At 39.2% G+C, this 16,524-nt stretch overlaps 1 protein-coding gene across 1 annotated transcript in view; it reads left to right on the forward strand.

The window, feature by feature from the left end:
• Positions 1-5,466: 5,466 nt before the first annotated feature.
• Positions 5,467-16,524, forward strand: part of LOC124154452 (ribosomal oxygenase 1-like) — a 30,043-nt gene continuing 18,985 nt past the window's right edge. Inside the window, exons 1-4 of the mRNA XM_046528191.1 lie at positions 5,467-5,799; positions 6,021-6,096; positions 6,197-6,650; positions 14,864-14,963. Of these exons, the coding sequence (XP_046384147.1) occupies positions 5,746-5,799; positions 6,021-6,096; positions 6,197-6,650; positions 14,864-14,963 (684 nt within the window). The 5' untranslated portion in view covers positions 5,467-5,745. The remainder of the gene's footprint in view (positions 5,800-6,020; positions 6,097-6,196; positions 6,651-14,863; positions 14,964-16,524) is intronic.

Genomic DNA, 16,524 nt, shown 5'->3' on the forward strand with positions numbered 1-16,524 from the left:
CGCCGAACTGTGAAGGCCCCCTTATTCGTCAGCCCGCGAAGAAGTTAAAAAGAGTTGATCACTGCTTTGTGAGATATTTACGATGTTTATTCACTCTGCGAACACAATTTCTTACTCCCGTTGGTGCGATGTGGCTTGTATTCCGAGATTTTGCCGTATTTACCATAGGATTTTTTCTAGCCCAAGTAAAAAAGCCTTTATATTCAAGGATTCAACGGTCGTTGATAGTAGAACACCGGCAACATTTGGTGCTCAATGTATTGGAATTTTCAAGTATAATTGTCTTGAAGAGGACTTTGTCTGCTACATAATTGTTCACCTACGCTTATTATAATTGTATTCTTGGGATTAGCAGTGACGAAATTATTTTTATTAGTATTGTAACAATGTACCTTCATCTTCAGCCACGGTTTGTTTACATCGTTTGCCTCATTGTTCGCCGTAAGTCCGATAATTCCACAAGGGTAATTATTTAGTTAGAAAAAATTTTTGTCGCTTGAATTCACATTTTGGGCTATTTAAAATACATTCGTTGATAAAAACACCGAGATTCCGCGGATGTCACGGAAGGTATCATCAGTATCATCGCGTCAAGTGTTGTGATTGTGAACTTGAGTGACATACTTTACGCTATCTATTTGGAAGTGTTAACTTTTGCATTTTGATACCATTTGTGTGTTATTTCAAACAACTTTGCTTTGATATGACTTTGACTAAATATGCTTGATTAGTGTTAATTTGTGATATACCGTTGGAAGTATGAAGGTTTTCTCGTGTTGAAATGAAATTTTTGTAGTTTTATGATGAATAATTCATTAAATGTTTCCTTGTTTCGTGCAATCATTCTTTTTATTTGCCCCTTTCTACCGATGGAATACACGGTACGTACCTACTCAGTGCTCTTATAGTAATAATGAAAATCTATCTTGAAGTCCCGTATGGTGTTTGGTTAGTATAGTGAAGTGAATTCAGCATTAATTTTACGGGAAGTTTTGTGCACCGGTAACGACGTCAAAGAGTGAGAGGAGTTAAGTGATGTCATTTATATTCTTCTAAAATATAGTAGCAATATGCTTTTTCTATTTCGTCGTTGCTGTCTGATGCTCTCAAGAGTGCTTACGAAGGTAGGAGAGTTATTTTCATTATAAACCCCATTCTCAGATGCTCACATAGGGTATTGAAGTTAATATAAAAGTGAACGAAATGTCCACGTATATATTTCATTGAAAGTGCATCAATAGGCATTCGTTTTTATTGAAAATATAAATTAATTTCGGATCCAAACTTTACGAATCAACAATAGATACCTATCGTGTCTTGTTGTGAGTAATTTAAAAGCAAAGCAATACGTTACATAGGTACTTAAAATTACGGAATATTTATGATGTAAAATACAGCCGATGTCCCACGGTCAAATTTGCGTCAAAATATTTTGATCAAAATTTTTGTCCAAAAATTTTGATGCAAATATTTTGATACAACTGGACTGAGGGTGTCCCACGATGCATCTCATTTTGATCAAAAACAAACGAAAGACGATATTTATGTAAACAACTAGGAAACTTGTGGAGGTGGAGGATTCTTTCTTTTTAAGCAGGCGAAATTGTTTGAACAGGCCTCTTGAAAATTAAAGATGCGAAAAAAAGAAAACAGAAGGAATGCTGAACTTGGCCTTGGCTGGAAAAGGGGTATGAAAGCGTTGGAATAAGCATGCTATACATGTTGGAGAAGGAGTTGGTCGCCGATGTTCCCGTTTATTATCGATAATAATTGACGACAAGGCAGGATATTTTCATGTCCCTTATCAGCAAGGTTGAGGGCAGAATAAAACGCCAGGATACAAACGTGAGGCAGTTTATTCCCGCGAGGAAAATGTTATTAATAAATGATGGACATTGTGGTTGAGGAGATGTTATGAATAGTGCTGTAAGCGTGCATTTAAATCACATTTTTCTCTCCTAATCTAGCAGTTTCTAAAATAAGGTCCTTATCCTATTATCATAGTAATAGAAACGGGCAGCTGTAGTGTTTCACAGGTACAATCGTCAGTTCATGTTAGTCATTTCTCCAGCTGCTCGCTCGCATTGTATACCTTCCATAAAGCGTAAAATTCGGCCTCGATACCTTAAGTAAATCTTTTATTATTTCCAAAACATCCCTCCTGGTATTGCGATTCTAAAGATCGCTTCCTTTCTATTTAAGATCAACTGATTATTACAGATTTCCTAGTTGAGAGCTTCCATCGCCTATCACTAAGACAAATTTTTGCTCATATTTACCTTTAGGGCCACACCAGGCGATGAAATAGACGATCACGAACGTATATATACATTTGAAATAATGTTTTGTGAATTCACTTCGTGGTATGGTGATATTATGAATTTAAAACTAAACCTTTTAGTATTCCATACGATACTAATGAAAAAACTCAACCGGTTTCGATCTTTTCAGGTCCTTATCTAGAGGTTTACGATTAAGATAACGACCTGAAAAGGTGGAAACCGGTTGGGTTTTTAATGCATACTGTGTGGAATACAACAAAGTTTATTTTTGTGTCCATAATATACATAATTATTAATTAAAATACTCATGCAGACGATAAATAAGTTAAACGTATTTGGCCTGTGTGTCAGCGCTTGGCGATGCTTTTTTGTCAAAGGCCCTGTGATTGGTTGGTTTCATCCAATTGGATGAAAATTTAGAACCTGTCCTATCCATTTGTGCAAATCGGTGATTTGTACAAACGATAGGACCAAAAGCTAGTTGGAAAAAATTTTGACCGTGGGACAGGGTGCGCGTCAGTTGCATCAAATTTTGATCAAAATATTTTGACGCAAATTTGACCGTGGGACATCGGCTTTACGCTATTGGAACGCATAATGTAATATACGTGTAACATTGGTAAAGTTAAATACTGCTCCCACTATGTAAATTTTAAGTTTCAAGTGTTTAATCAATCATTTTTATTATGAATAACATACAATTAGAGCGCTTCCACGGATCTAGCGTCGTAGATTATGATTTAAAATCGTCAGCTAGGCCGAAAAGTGTAAACAAAAGTCCGCCATGTTGCTAAAAATTTGTCGGTAGGTCCTACCGAGCGTTTTGAAATCGTCGGTATGTACCGACGGGTTTACCGACAACTGTCGGTGGAATAACGACAATCGTCGGTAAAACGTGTTTCCTGAATCGCTCGTACCGAGACTTATCGGTAGGACCGGCTTACCGACACCGACAATCGTCGGTACGGTGTACAGAATTCCGCCCCTTTCGTCTGGCACCTACCCTTCGACCTATCTGGCATGGGTGGCCCTACCGGGAATAATTTATAATTAATCCCACCAGTGCGGCTATAGGGGTCATGGGAACTCGCAAGCCTTTCCACCGCGACAAGGTTGTAGCCCAGGGGAAGGATACTGAGATATACATATAAAAAATATATAAATGCACTGATTTCAGCATTTGAAATGAACTAGAAAGTTGAATTTCGAAATCGCATTACTGGTGACATAGAGGTAACCACTATGGCTGGTGAGTATGTAAGAAAACGAAGACGATAAAGATGTAGGAGGGCTGTGATCGAAATCATTTAACATGGCCAGATTGCTGGTATCAATATTACTATTCATTTCAATGAAATTCATAAGCTGTTTTAAGCTTCGTTCTGAATCGGTGTTTTTTGCATTTACTCACTTAAGTGCGTGGTTTAATCACTTGGTAGTACCGTTGTTACATTCACATACATGCGTTGCCAGAAACTTAATTTAAACTGCTGGAATGAATGGAATAGGGTTGTTCACCATATTTTTTTTATTTAAGAAATCGAAAGATCGTGCCTCAGAAGGAGCAATGACAATAATATTATGCTATTTTCTTCATTGTACATGTTTAGAGAAGGCTTTAAACAGTGACAAATTTTACGTTACGCCAAAAAGCCCTACTTCCATCTTGAATTGGTGTGTGACGTCACAAGCCTGTAGATGCCCTACTGCAGTGTTTGAAGTGGCTCAGCAGGGTTATTCCACTTTTTTTTTAAAGATCTCCAGCGTCTGCCGCCAGATCAGTGTTTAAAGAAAATCCAAATTTATCCTTTAATAAGAGTAATAATAAGCAAAATTACCCTTACTTTTACATATTTATTGCTCATCATATCACAAATAGCACTACAACGCACACATTTCACGAGCTGTCTTTTTGATACGTATAATCAGTATATTCCAAATCAACTGATTCAATAAAAAACTTGGCTCACAATAAATATAAAACACTATTATGTAACACTAATAAAACATGACAATCTGTTTTCCAATCACTCTGCACACACAAAAGAATTTGCACTCCTTGAAGTTCGTAAGGATTCTCCACACCTCACTTACCACTCATCACAAACGACTTAGAATCAGTTTACGTTATTTTACATTGACATTACGAAGACAATGAAATGAATAGGCTGAAACAAATTATTAAACTAGCTAAACCAGTTATTGTAACATCAAAAAACTTCGAATTTCACTTTCACTATTACCGTAACCAAAATATGACCAAAACAAACAACAGCGCAACGAAATTCGTGAAATGTAAACACTGACGAATGCTCCAAATTAATTGGCAATAGGTAATAAAATCAAACAGAACTTAGAGGCGAACAAACGAATGAAAATTAATATACGTTCGATGTATCCTCTAAGTACAACTAGCTCAAATATGAAACATATCCTTCGCAATAGTTAGATACCTTAGATCGAAATGTATAGGGTTGATTGAACCAGCATGGAAGAAATAAATAATTTCGTCGAAGATGTTACATTCACAACTCACTTCACTTGTCGCTTCACTCTTTACTTCATCGTCTATATGCAATCAATTCACTCAGGGGTACATTAAGGGCACAAATTTTGTTCACTTGCACAAGCGGCAAAATGAAAGTTCACTGCACGTAGGTAGTTTCCTTGCAAATGCAGCTATACAAAACTTTCAATTCCTGTCAACAATTACACTACATACGTTGCCTGCCTAACTTGAAGAATGGATTTTATGTCGCCTTGATCCATCCGGAAGCTTCATGCACAACATAGGCCATTTCAAAATAAGGAATAACCTTGGCAAATGTCCAGTCGGCATGCAGAGTGCTCAGCTTGGCATCGAGCGATCGAGGATACAGGCCAGCCGTACAGGCTTGTTTCGTCATCACCTCTATTTCAAGATGGCCGACCGTTTTTGGCGGCGTTTAAAATTGTTCGAATTTTGATTGCTAATTACTCCATCATTACTTTTTCAACGCATCAGTCATTCATCCCAATCAAAATGAAATTACATCAGAAGTGATATACATTCGTTTTTTTAGACCGTTCTGATAGGCTTGAACAACCCTATTGGGAGTGAGGCCAATTTGAATTTCCCGGTGACAACTAACGCCATCTATAGCTCAATATCCGTACTAGATCGGCCGGCCCATGCGTAAAACTGGTTTACGTACAGCTGACTACCCAAGTCGTGTGTTTGTTAGCTATCCTGTCCTGCAATCCTGCTTTGGATATGTCTGCATCGGCATACGAGAGCCGGTCCCACGTGCGAGATGTGTAGATTGTTTTGCTATGTTTTTTGAGTTGCTGAGTATCGATGTCAGAAGTTTTTGGGCGCGCTAGTGAAATCTGTTCCGCACTAACTCAGGGTAGGTAGGGTAAGCTTAGGTTTTTTTTTGTGGATACTGGAGCATAGCAAAGCGATTCGAACTGAAGCCTTGAGATGGTGGATACAGAGCCAGTGTCTGCATATGCTGTTTATCGCAACCTTGTTCATGTGAGTAAACGAAATTAGTTTTAAATAATTCTAAAATTCCATGTGTTATAAATTACCATGGGAATCAAGTGACCTGGTTAGCGTAGCATGGTCGTCGCAGTGGCCCTTATGAAGTATAAGATTCATGATTAAGTACCCGGTGCAGGGAAGTTATTCTCTCTGCAATTAGTGAGTTTGAACCAGTTTTGAAAAGCCTGTTTGACAGTTTCTTCTTTCATCAGGTGGGGAATAAAAAGGTAAACAGAGTCAGGAGAAATAGAGGTAGGAACAAAAGAAAACTCAGCAGTACATCATCAGGTAAGAGGGCTACTCATTTTGTTATGAACTTTTTTTTACAGTTTGATAGCTGAATGCTAATATGATGTACATGGTTCATACTCATACTAATTTCTAAAAGGTTCTCCTGGTCGTGTTCGGCAGCAGAAAAAGTTGGCCAAGAAAGATCCAGTGACCAGCGTGAAGTTAAAATCGCGGCAAACAACCTCCAGTGGCGACGTTGAAGGACGCACAATATTGAATGGGAATGGAGAAAATAACACTCTTTCTCTCTTGTTGCCAGAAAGTTTGCCATCCACCAGTTTTAATTCTTCTCTTAGGATGAATAAAGTGAAAAAGGCTCAAAGAACGTCGAAAAAGTCGGAGCAAAACAAGAAAGCTAAGGCTATGAACGTGTCTCCATCAAAGGGCAAGAAAAGGTGGAGGAAATTGAAGGCATCGGACACCTCCCCTAAACCTTCAGGGGTGAAGAAAGCCCTTCCAAAGAAAAAGAATGAAAATTACGATAGCTTTGTGAGTGGCGAGGAGAACTTCGCATGGCTGATTCATCCTGCTACTCCAGCCGATTTTTTCAAGTAAGAACTCTTCTTTCTTGCTACAATAAAATTTTAACGTAAGTATGCTGTCGAATACATGTATTTATTAAGTGGTTGCTAAGATTTTGTTGGTTTAGGACTTATGGCAGAACATATGAAGTCAGGGGCTAGGTGAAAGAGGCGACTATTAAGTCTCAACCTTTCCCGAATAAAGACACTATCTATCTATAACTGTGTAGCCGTGGCAGGATCATCGCTGTGAGTTGCCTCACTGAACTTTTTTGTTATTCTCTTAGTAATATGTCTCTGCAATGATTTCGCATGATATGGAAGTCGATGACCTTGCTGCCAACTACGACACCTGCCCTTAAGAGCTGGGTCCCACAAAGCCATCTGAGGCTCGTGTGATCAAACACCATGTTTTCAGGGAAGAGATACTTAGTAGGGTTTCCCATGTCCATTCCAACAGTGTTTTTTGATGTGACACCATCACGTGGACTACTTTTCGTCTGGCTCCTACCCTTTGAGCTATCTGGCATGGGTGGCCTTACCAGGAATAATTTAGAATTAATCCTGCCAGTGCAGCTTTAGGGGTCATAGGAACGCGCAAGCTTTTTCATTGCGACAAGGTTTTAGCCCAAAGGAAAGGAAAGGCCCTTGCAGAGACATATCATCATCTTTTTTAGTAGCATCCAAGGGTGAGGATAAGAAGACCAAGAGGATGGAGAAAAAGAAGGCATCGATAAATGTAGGGATGTGGAATGTGAGGACAAAGATGAGGGAGGGAAAACTAGAAAATATCAAAAGGGAAATGCAGAAAGAGAGGATAGCTATGTTGGGTCTATCCAAAGTGAGGTGGAAGGACAGTGGGGACTACTGGTGTGACGGGTGCAGGGTTATATACAGGGTGTCCCATTTATCTTGACCACCTGAAATAACTTTTTTCCAGATGCAAATTCAAAAATGTGTCAAGTAAATGTTCATTAGCCGTGAGGGGGACATTAATCAGCATGATTGCCTTGTAGCTTTGTTATTTACAAAGATATGAACAGCGGTATGTCTTTTTTAAATGGCACCCTATATTTTTTATTAGGCAATTCATTTCATCTCCTTAAGACTTATTGAAAAATGTACGTAGCACAGTGGACCATTAACATAAACAAAACGTTATGAAAACATAAGATACTTTTCCACTAACCGCAGTAAGCAGTAAACAAATGACAAGCAAGTCAATACATAACACAAATGTCACGTGGACTCTCCTGTACTACAGTACTTTACAGTACAGTACATGTACCTTGCCCAGAAGTCGATCATTCAAAGGTGCTCAAAGTGGTGACCCTGGACAACAATACACTGGTTCACTCGTTGAACGAAAGACTCATTTACTGCCTCCAGTGTTGCCGGCTGAAGAGAATTAGAAGCATGTACGATAGGTTCCTGCATATCCTCGGGAGTTGTTGCCATATCACTGTAAACAACGTATTTAAAGCATCCCCAAACAAAAAAGTCCAGAGGATTTAAATCAGGAGACCTAGCAGGCCAAGTAACTGTACCTCCACGACCAATCCATCTGTTAGGATCCCTTTGGTTCAGAACACGACGTGAACGCAAGGCGTTATGTGCTGGGCATCCATCGTGTTGTTACCACTTAAGCATTCTGGTTCTTAGCGGCACTTCATCCAGAAGAGGAGGAAGAATTTGTCTGAGAATGTTGGCATACACTGCCAGTGAGATTACCATTGATGAAAAAGGGGCCAATAATTGTAGTACCAAGGATCCCTCACCAGATGTTAACTCTCCACTGACGCTGATGTTCCACTTTGCTAAGCCATCGTGTGTTTTAATGGACCAATAATGCATGTTCTTGTTATTTACCTGTCCTTTTGTTTGAGAAGGAACATTCTTCGGTAAATATGACATTGGAGAAGAAGTTCGGGTTGGCGAGGTTTTGCTGCTGTGCCCACTGACAGAACTGTCACGGTCACCACTTTGAGCACCTTTGAATGATCGACTTCTGGGCAAGGTACATGTACTGTACTGTAAATTACTGTAGTACAGGAGAGTCCATGTGACATTTGTGTTATGTTTTGACTTGGTTGTCATTTGTTTACCTCTAACTCCAGTTAGTGGACGCGGTTGTGGTCCCAGGCTCAAAGTGACTTTTGTGTTATGTATTGACTTGCTTGTCATTTGTTTACTGCTAACTGCGGTTAGTGGACGAGTATCTTATGTTTTCATAACGTTTTGTTTATGTTAATGGTCCACTGTGCTACGTACCTTTTTCAATAAGTCTTTAGGAGATGAAATGAATTGCTTAATAAAAAATATAGGGTGCCATTTAAAAAATACATACCGCTGTTCATATCTTTGTAAATAACAAAGCTACAAGGAAGGCAATCATGCTGATTAATGTCCCCCTCACGGCTAATGAACATTTACTTGACACATTTTTGAATTTGCATCTGGAAAAAAGTTATTTCAGGTGGTCAAGATAAATGGGACACCCTGTATAGTGGTGGGTCCGAAAGACAGGGAGGAGTAGCTTAAGTATTAAATGGGACGATGGGTGAGTGTGTGATAGTTATAGATCAGGTAAGAGATAGAATTCTTGGTAAATGGTAAAAGAAATGAAGGAGAGAAGGAAGTGGAAGACCGTGGACAAAGAGCAGGGCAAACGAATGTATGTATAGGGAAATAAATAATCGATTATGGCATGAAACTAAGAGTGCAAGGGAGGCTCGGTGGAAAAGAGAGTGTGAGGAAATGTAAAAGTTTCAGAGGAAAGGATAGGTATGCACACTGTACGCCAAAGTTAAATTGCTATTGGGTGGCAAAAGAGGACAAGCCATGTCTAAAATTAAGGCTAAAGATAGATGCTAACGGAGCGAAAACAGGTGTAGAGCTGACAGGCCAGAGAGATTGATTGTAGAGAAGGAAAGTGTAGTGGAGGAGGATAATCTTGGGTAGGGATCTTAGATGCAGAAATCGAGAGATCCCTTTATGATATGAAGGCTAGGAAAGCAGTGGGCATTGAAAATACGAGGGTAGCCTTTTAAGTGTCGGGAATAGAACGTTACTTATCACCTAGCAACTATAAATGGTGTTTATATACAACTTTTTGAGTTGTTTAATGCTCATGCAAGGTTTCATTAAGATTGGCCTGATAGTTTTAAAACGGTGGCTTTTCAAAGTTCCCAAGTTGCTGAACGAGATGGAATTAAGTCCTGAACAGTAGTGCACCATAATTTTCAATAACTTTCAAGGAAGCATCACTCATCAAGAATGCGTTACTGAACTTTTTGTTGTTTTTGGTGAAGAAGCTCCATCAAAGAGAATCGCTGGTATGTAGAGTTTCAGCAGGGATGCTCTAGCTCATAGATATGACATTCAATGTTAAAAAGAGTAGATAGCGTAGCGGGCGATGCAGCTGGGGCGACTGCAGCGCATTCGGTGGAAGTTTGCTGTAAACTAGCACCCTCCCCTAACACTTCCCCTCCCCTCCAGTCCCCATTTCACTTTTATTCTTGCTTTGCGTGTTGCATGCTGTAGGGATACTACGCGGGATATCATTGAAATAAAATCACAAAATGTGTAAAGCAAATGCCAATTTATTTTATAAAAATTAATATATAAAAGTCACCTAGCTGCCAAGTACAATGATTTGAATTAGTAAATAAATAAGCACTAAACACAGGATGGCGAAAGCCTGGCTAGCATCTCCACATGCCTCACTTGTGCACGCTAAGTCCTCGCACTCACACACACAGCGAATTATAATTCCTCAGTGTCATCACAAAATACGGAATAGGAACACCACAAAGAAAATTCTTTTACCACTTCACTGCGATGAATATGAGATTATTGATTGTTGAAACACACAAATTGGCAAGCAAAATCAAGATCACCATACAAGCATTAATGAGCTGAATGTATGTGACTACTTTAGATGATCACTTTTTCGAAAATATAACGTTGTCAACCACCTCACACACCACACCCAGGCTTAAAAACTTGATGTAGAGAGAATAAAACTAAAATAGAATCAACAACTATGTTCAAACAATGCCTAAAAACATACATCGCAAGAGCACAAGATCTAACCAGTCCACAGTTAGTAGATGTTTTCATAACGATCAAAATTTTCGAAATGAGGATACGAAATTTCATTGGCCGAAATTCAAACATTCATGACTGGTCAATGGGTGATGAGACAGAGGAAGCACACATATTTCATATTTCCCATTTATTAGTAAATATACCAACTGAGTGACATTATACAAGTTATAAAATAATTTTTAACGCTATAACTTTTATTAATCAAAACTATCTTACGAAACCATAGTGTTAGTTCAGGTGCACACTCGCCAAGCCCTGATGTCGCACGCTGTCAACAGTTTGCCCGGCTAGTGCCTCCGCCATGCTCTAGCCTCAGTGACGGACCGTGTGAATGGCAACCAAAAACCGCCGCCACTCAAGAAAACATGGATGCTGTATGTAACATGATAATGGAAGATCGTCATGTTACATACCATCATTGGACATCTCAGGGAACTCAGTTCAGAAGATCTTACACAAAGAGTTTGGTGTTAAAAAATTGGATTCCCGCTGGATACCGCACCTCCTCACAGAAGAGCAGAAAGCAACTCGAGTCAAATGGTGTCAAAATACTCTACAGTGATTCAACTCAAGATCATCACAGCATGCTTACAACATCGTAAGTGGTGATAAATCATGGATTTATAGCTACTAGCTTGAATCAAAACGCCAGTTTTCCAAAGTGAGCTCAAACTGACAAAAGTTGTTCGCTCTCGCAGCATTGCCAATAATGTGGTCGCATCGTTCGTAGCCAAATCAGAGCATGTAGTGACGATTGCTCTTGAAAATCGAAGAACAGTCAAGTCTCAATGGTATACGACCATTTGCTTGCCGGAAGTGATCACCGAGCTTCCGAAAGATAACCCAAATCGATGCATTACACTCTGTCAAGACAATGCAAGCTCACACATCGAATGAGTCACGAAGTTGTTTTTGGAACAGCAAAACGTCAAAATTCTTGATCATCCTCCATACAGCCCGGACTTCAGCCCCAATGATTTTTTCTCATTCCCCAGTAGCAAGAATATGACTTGAGGAAAGCATTTCCAGACGTATGGAGAAGTGGTTGATGCCTACAAAACAGCCATTCTGACTACCCTTTCTTCGGAATGGAAATAATGTTGTAACGACTGGTTCCATTGAAAGAAAAAGTGCATTGACTATTGTGGAGAGTACTTTGACAAAAAAATAAAAAATTGTGTTATTGTACCTCTTATAGTTATGCATCTCTCTCATTCCCGACACTTTAAAGGCTACCCTCGTGTACCATGTGAGTTTCTGAAGAATCTAGGGAGGGATAATAAGAAAAGGTTTTTCAAACTAGTTCGCAGGATGTGTGAAGAGGGATGTTGGCTGTAGGATTTTGAGAAGACTTTTTATTCTGAAAAAGAAGAAATTTGTGGAATGCCGAGATTATAGGACTATTAATCTAATATCGCACTTGGTGGAAGTGGTACTGAGGATATCGACTAATTTGTAATCTGTATATGGCCCATACTGTGAGTGAGGGTAGTGGAAGGAGAATCTTGGTTGGCAAGAATTGGCCAAGGTTTGAGGCATCTATCACCGCTGCTTTTTAATGTGTACGCTGAGGAGATGGTAAGGGAAGGAGGGGATGAGTTATAAGCTGGAGTAAAAGTTGTCAAATCTGTGAGATTTGCAGATGATCAGGTGTTGATTAGCCAGACAGCGAAGGGGCTTCAGGCTCTTGTGGGTGCGCTAAACGTGTGGTGCGAGGGGTTTGGGATGAGGATTAATCACAAATAGACCATGGTTATAAAGTTTTATAAAGCGTCGCGACCAAGGAATGTGAGACTAAAGATAAAGGTGGGTGGGGAAAAACTTGAGCAGGTAGAGCAATTCGGCTATTTAGGCAGCACATTAGAGGAAATTTGATACAGTAGTAAGGACATCAGGAAGAGAATTGCATTAGTTAAGGAGGCGTTCATGAACAGGAAGGAACTTATGAGAGGTTCGCTATCTACGGGTTTAAACAAAAGGCTAGTGAAGAGTCTGATATGGAGTGTTGAGCTGTATTATAGGGAAACATGGACACTAAGGAAGGAGGACAAGAGAAGACTGGAGGCATTTGAGGTGTGGGTATGCCAAAGAATGGAGGAGGTGAAGTGGACGAAGAGGAGGAGGAACGAAGAAGTGCTGGACATGGTGGGTGAGGAGAGGCAGCTTTTAAATGAAATATGGAGGAGACAGAAGGTGTGGATGGAGGTAGTACTTAGTGGGGAGGGGATGTTGGAAATGGTGTGAGAGGGTAGAACTTCAGGTAAATGAGGGAGAGGAAGGAAAAGAATAAGAGTTGTAGATAGAATAAAAGAGAGTAGGCCTTATTATGAATTGAAGAGGGAAGTGCTTGATGGAAATGGAGGCTCACAGAATTTTTCTTAACTACTCCATGGAAACCTACCTTAATCGGTAGAATACTTTAATAATAATAAAAATCAGTAATACCACACACTTCATCTATTACTAATTAGATTGCTGGCAAACTTCAAGGAAATATTAGCTGCTGCTCCTTTTGAAGTTTCACAAAGAATTCTAATTGCTAATAAATGTGGATGAATTGAGAATATTGCATAATTTAGAATTACCAACTATTGTATTTACATTTTTTTATCATGGGTATTTCTTTGGTACTATGGATTTTGAAAATCTAGCTTGGCAAATTTCTTCCTTGTATTTTATCATATTATTACTTCTTCAATTTTCCATGGTAAGAAGTGCATTGAAGCTTCTAGCTGTGTATGTCACTCCATGAACTAATGACCTTTTTCGAAACACAACTTATACTTGATTAGATTAGACGTTGTACTCTTGAATTTGTCATTTTGCTTTTGGAGAGGGTGTAAGGGGAAGGGTGGGGTTTTGAGAGAAGGAATACATATTTAGGGTTGTGAAAGAGAGGGTAATTTTTTAGGATCTTTGGAGCAGAGAGGAAAGGTTTCTGTATGAGGAGGCCAATTGCATCTTGCATCCTTGTTTGAGGGTGTTTGGATGGAGTCCTTGTTCTGAAAGTCTTCTTCTCCAAGTGCATGTAGTGTGTGGCTTGTGGAAAAATTTCATCACCATTGATTGCCTATATGCACAACACCTTTCCAAACTTCCCCCTCCCTCTCTCCACTCCCCATTTTTAAAGAACAATTGAAGATGAACACAGGGCCAACACCCAGGACATGTAACACCACCCCAGACAGCACAGATTAGGCCCATTAAATACGAGGGTAGTATACAGGGTGTCCCATTTATCTTGACCACCCGAAATAACTTTTTGTCCCGATGCAAATTCAAAAATGTGTCAAGCAAATGTTCATTAGCCGTCAGGAGGACATTGCTTGCCTTCCTTGTAGTTTTGTTATTTACAAAGATATGAACAGCGGTATGTCTTTTTTAAATGGCACCCTATATTTTTTATTCGGCAATTCATTTCCTCTCCTATAACTCCTCCTGTTCATATCTTTGTAAATAACAAAGCTACAAGAAAGGCAATCATGCTGATTTATGTCCCCCTGACGGCTAATGAACATTTTCTTGACACATAATTGAATTTGCATCTGGACAAAAAGTTATTTCGGGTGGTCAAGATAAATGGGACACCCTGTATATCTGGGTGCAGAGACTAAGTATGTTTCCCCATGTTTGGGGTTAAATTGGGGAAAATTTTTTTTTGATACATCTCCCCTTATGCCTTAATGTAGGTGGTGGTTGCCTCGCATGGCTGGCTGACAGACAGTGATCACAGTGCCATCAGGCAAGATTCATGACAACCACATGAATATAATGCAGTACCGTACATCCCTTATAGCTCATGTATTTCATTAACTCTCTGCCATTCTAGTGTGCAAATGTTAAAGGTATAATTGTTGTTGCATTGATGAGGCCATCAATAAATGTACAATTCACTCTAGGAAATTTACGGCCTACAATTAACCATTGATGCTGGTGATGTATGCAATTGGCCCACTGGTGTGTCTAATTTGAGATTTTAAGTCTTTTAAAATATGTGATTCATTAAAAAGGTTCCATGAAAAAAAATATTTTATTCCAAGTTTCCTGGTGCTTTACTTGGATGTAATTTCCCACAAATATGTAGCATCCTTACTCACTACCTTGTGTGTTCATTGATTTTTCTCTTCCTACAGGACTGCATGGGAGAAAAGACCTTTGCATATCAAGAGGCATCTGTCCAATTATTATTCCTCACTGCTCTCTACAGAAGGCATCGATAAAATGCTGCGAGAGGTATGCAACTTTTGAAATTATCATTTTTTTATATACATAATTATAACTTTCTTTTTTATCATCTCTCTGTAGAGGGAAATTCCTCTGACAAAGTGAGGCTTCATTAGACTGAGCAGTTTAAATATTAGGTGAACATAAAGCGTTTGTTTTCTTCAATGTAATTGCACGTGAAGAACTTAAAAATGGCTACCTTGCAACTGCCCTAATCACAAGAATAATAAAAGGCAAAGAGAAGTCACTGTAAAACGTAAATGTTTTCTATCTACATACAACTTGAATTTCCTGGACCACCACATCTTGGGCATTGTTGTCTTCAATGTATTGTAATCTGCAACCACCGTAAATTCTCGGTTCAGCTGGTACATTCTTAACTTATATACAGGTCGAACAACTGCTGGAACTCATAACTGTGGTAGTTCTTTTTTTGTTCTAGCGGCTTGCTTCTGTGTTCAACTCGCCTCCTCCAAGGCATTATGTGTAGCAAAATTTCCATAAAGCCATCTTTAACAGTATCTGTGTGAACCTCTTGATGGGCTTCTATGTCAAGTAAGGCCAAAGCTGGTGGTTCCATCAATCTCTCCCTTGGCTCTTGGTATGCCTTTACCTTTTCTTCTGTTCATTAAAATTCCTTGTTTCTCTTCGTTAAGGGCAACAAAACTCTGCTAGTAGTGGCTAAACCTGGTACAAATCTCCGAAAGAAGTTGGTCAATCCAATAAATTGTCTGACCTAGAGGACATTCTGTGGCCTTCGAAAGTTCTTGACTGCCTGGATTTTCCTCTCGCCTGGCTTAGTTTCCTCAGTCCTTATCTCATAACCTACATAGTCCACTTTGTCTTTGAAGAGCACACAACTTGAGGGCTTCATAGTCACTTTCCTCAGCACTTTGAGTTTGGTCAATTTTTCTAAGTAAATATGTAATATTATGAGCTATGTATAAGTAATACAAAATATAAACCCATGCGCAAAGCTGTCAAAGGTGAGATCATCAGTTTGATTGGGTCACCAGAATGTTCGGTTTCAGATCACTGGACAGCATTCATGGCCATGGAATTTGAGATAATATGTCGTAGAAATGAGATTTGACACACAGTAGACTCTGGTTAATACGAACAACGTTATAACGAAGTTCTCGTTATTACGAAGCAAATCGTTGGTCCCGACGAAAAGGCCTATCCAAGTGATATTAAAAGAATCGTTATTACAAAATTTTCATTTTTACTAAATTACGAACCTCAGTCCTGGTCCCGGCGGTTATAAAATGAACTTTATTACAAAGTTCCACGCATAAGGAACGGCATTTAGGTAGATATTCACTATGCTAATTTTTAATAATCTCGCCGCTTTTACGTTCTTCTCGTGTACTGTGCCCAAGAGTATCAATTATGGTTCTTTATTCAGTGTACACGCAACATCACATAATAAGCTTCATTCCTGTGGAGTCATGGTGACCCACTCATAACCACTCGTAAATTGGACGTACAGTTAGTCCTATTCCTACGCACATTTGATTGATGAATTTTCAGAGACACGAGCATTCAAAATTTTCAAATTTTGAATTTG

This window comes from Ischnura elegans, chromosome 2 (genome assembly GCF_921293095.1).
Source record: "Ischnura elegans chromosome 2, ioIscEleg1.1, whole genome shotgun sequence".
NCBI lineage: Eukaryota > Metazoa > Arthropoda > Insecta > Odonata > Coenagrionidae > Ischnura > Ischnura elegans.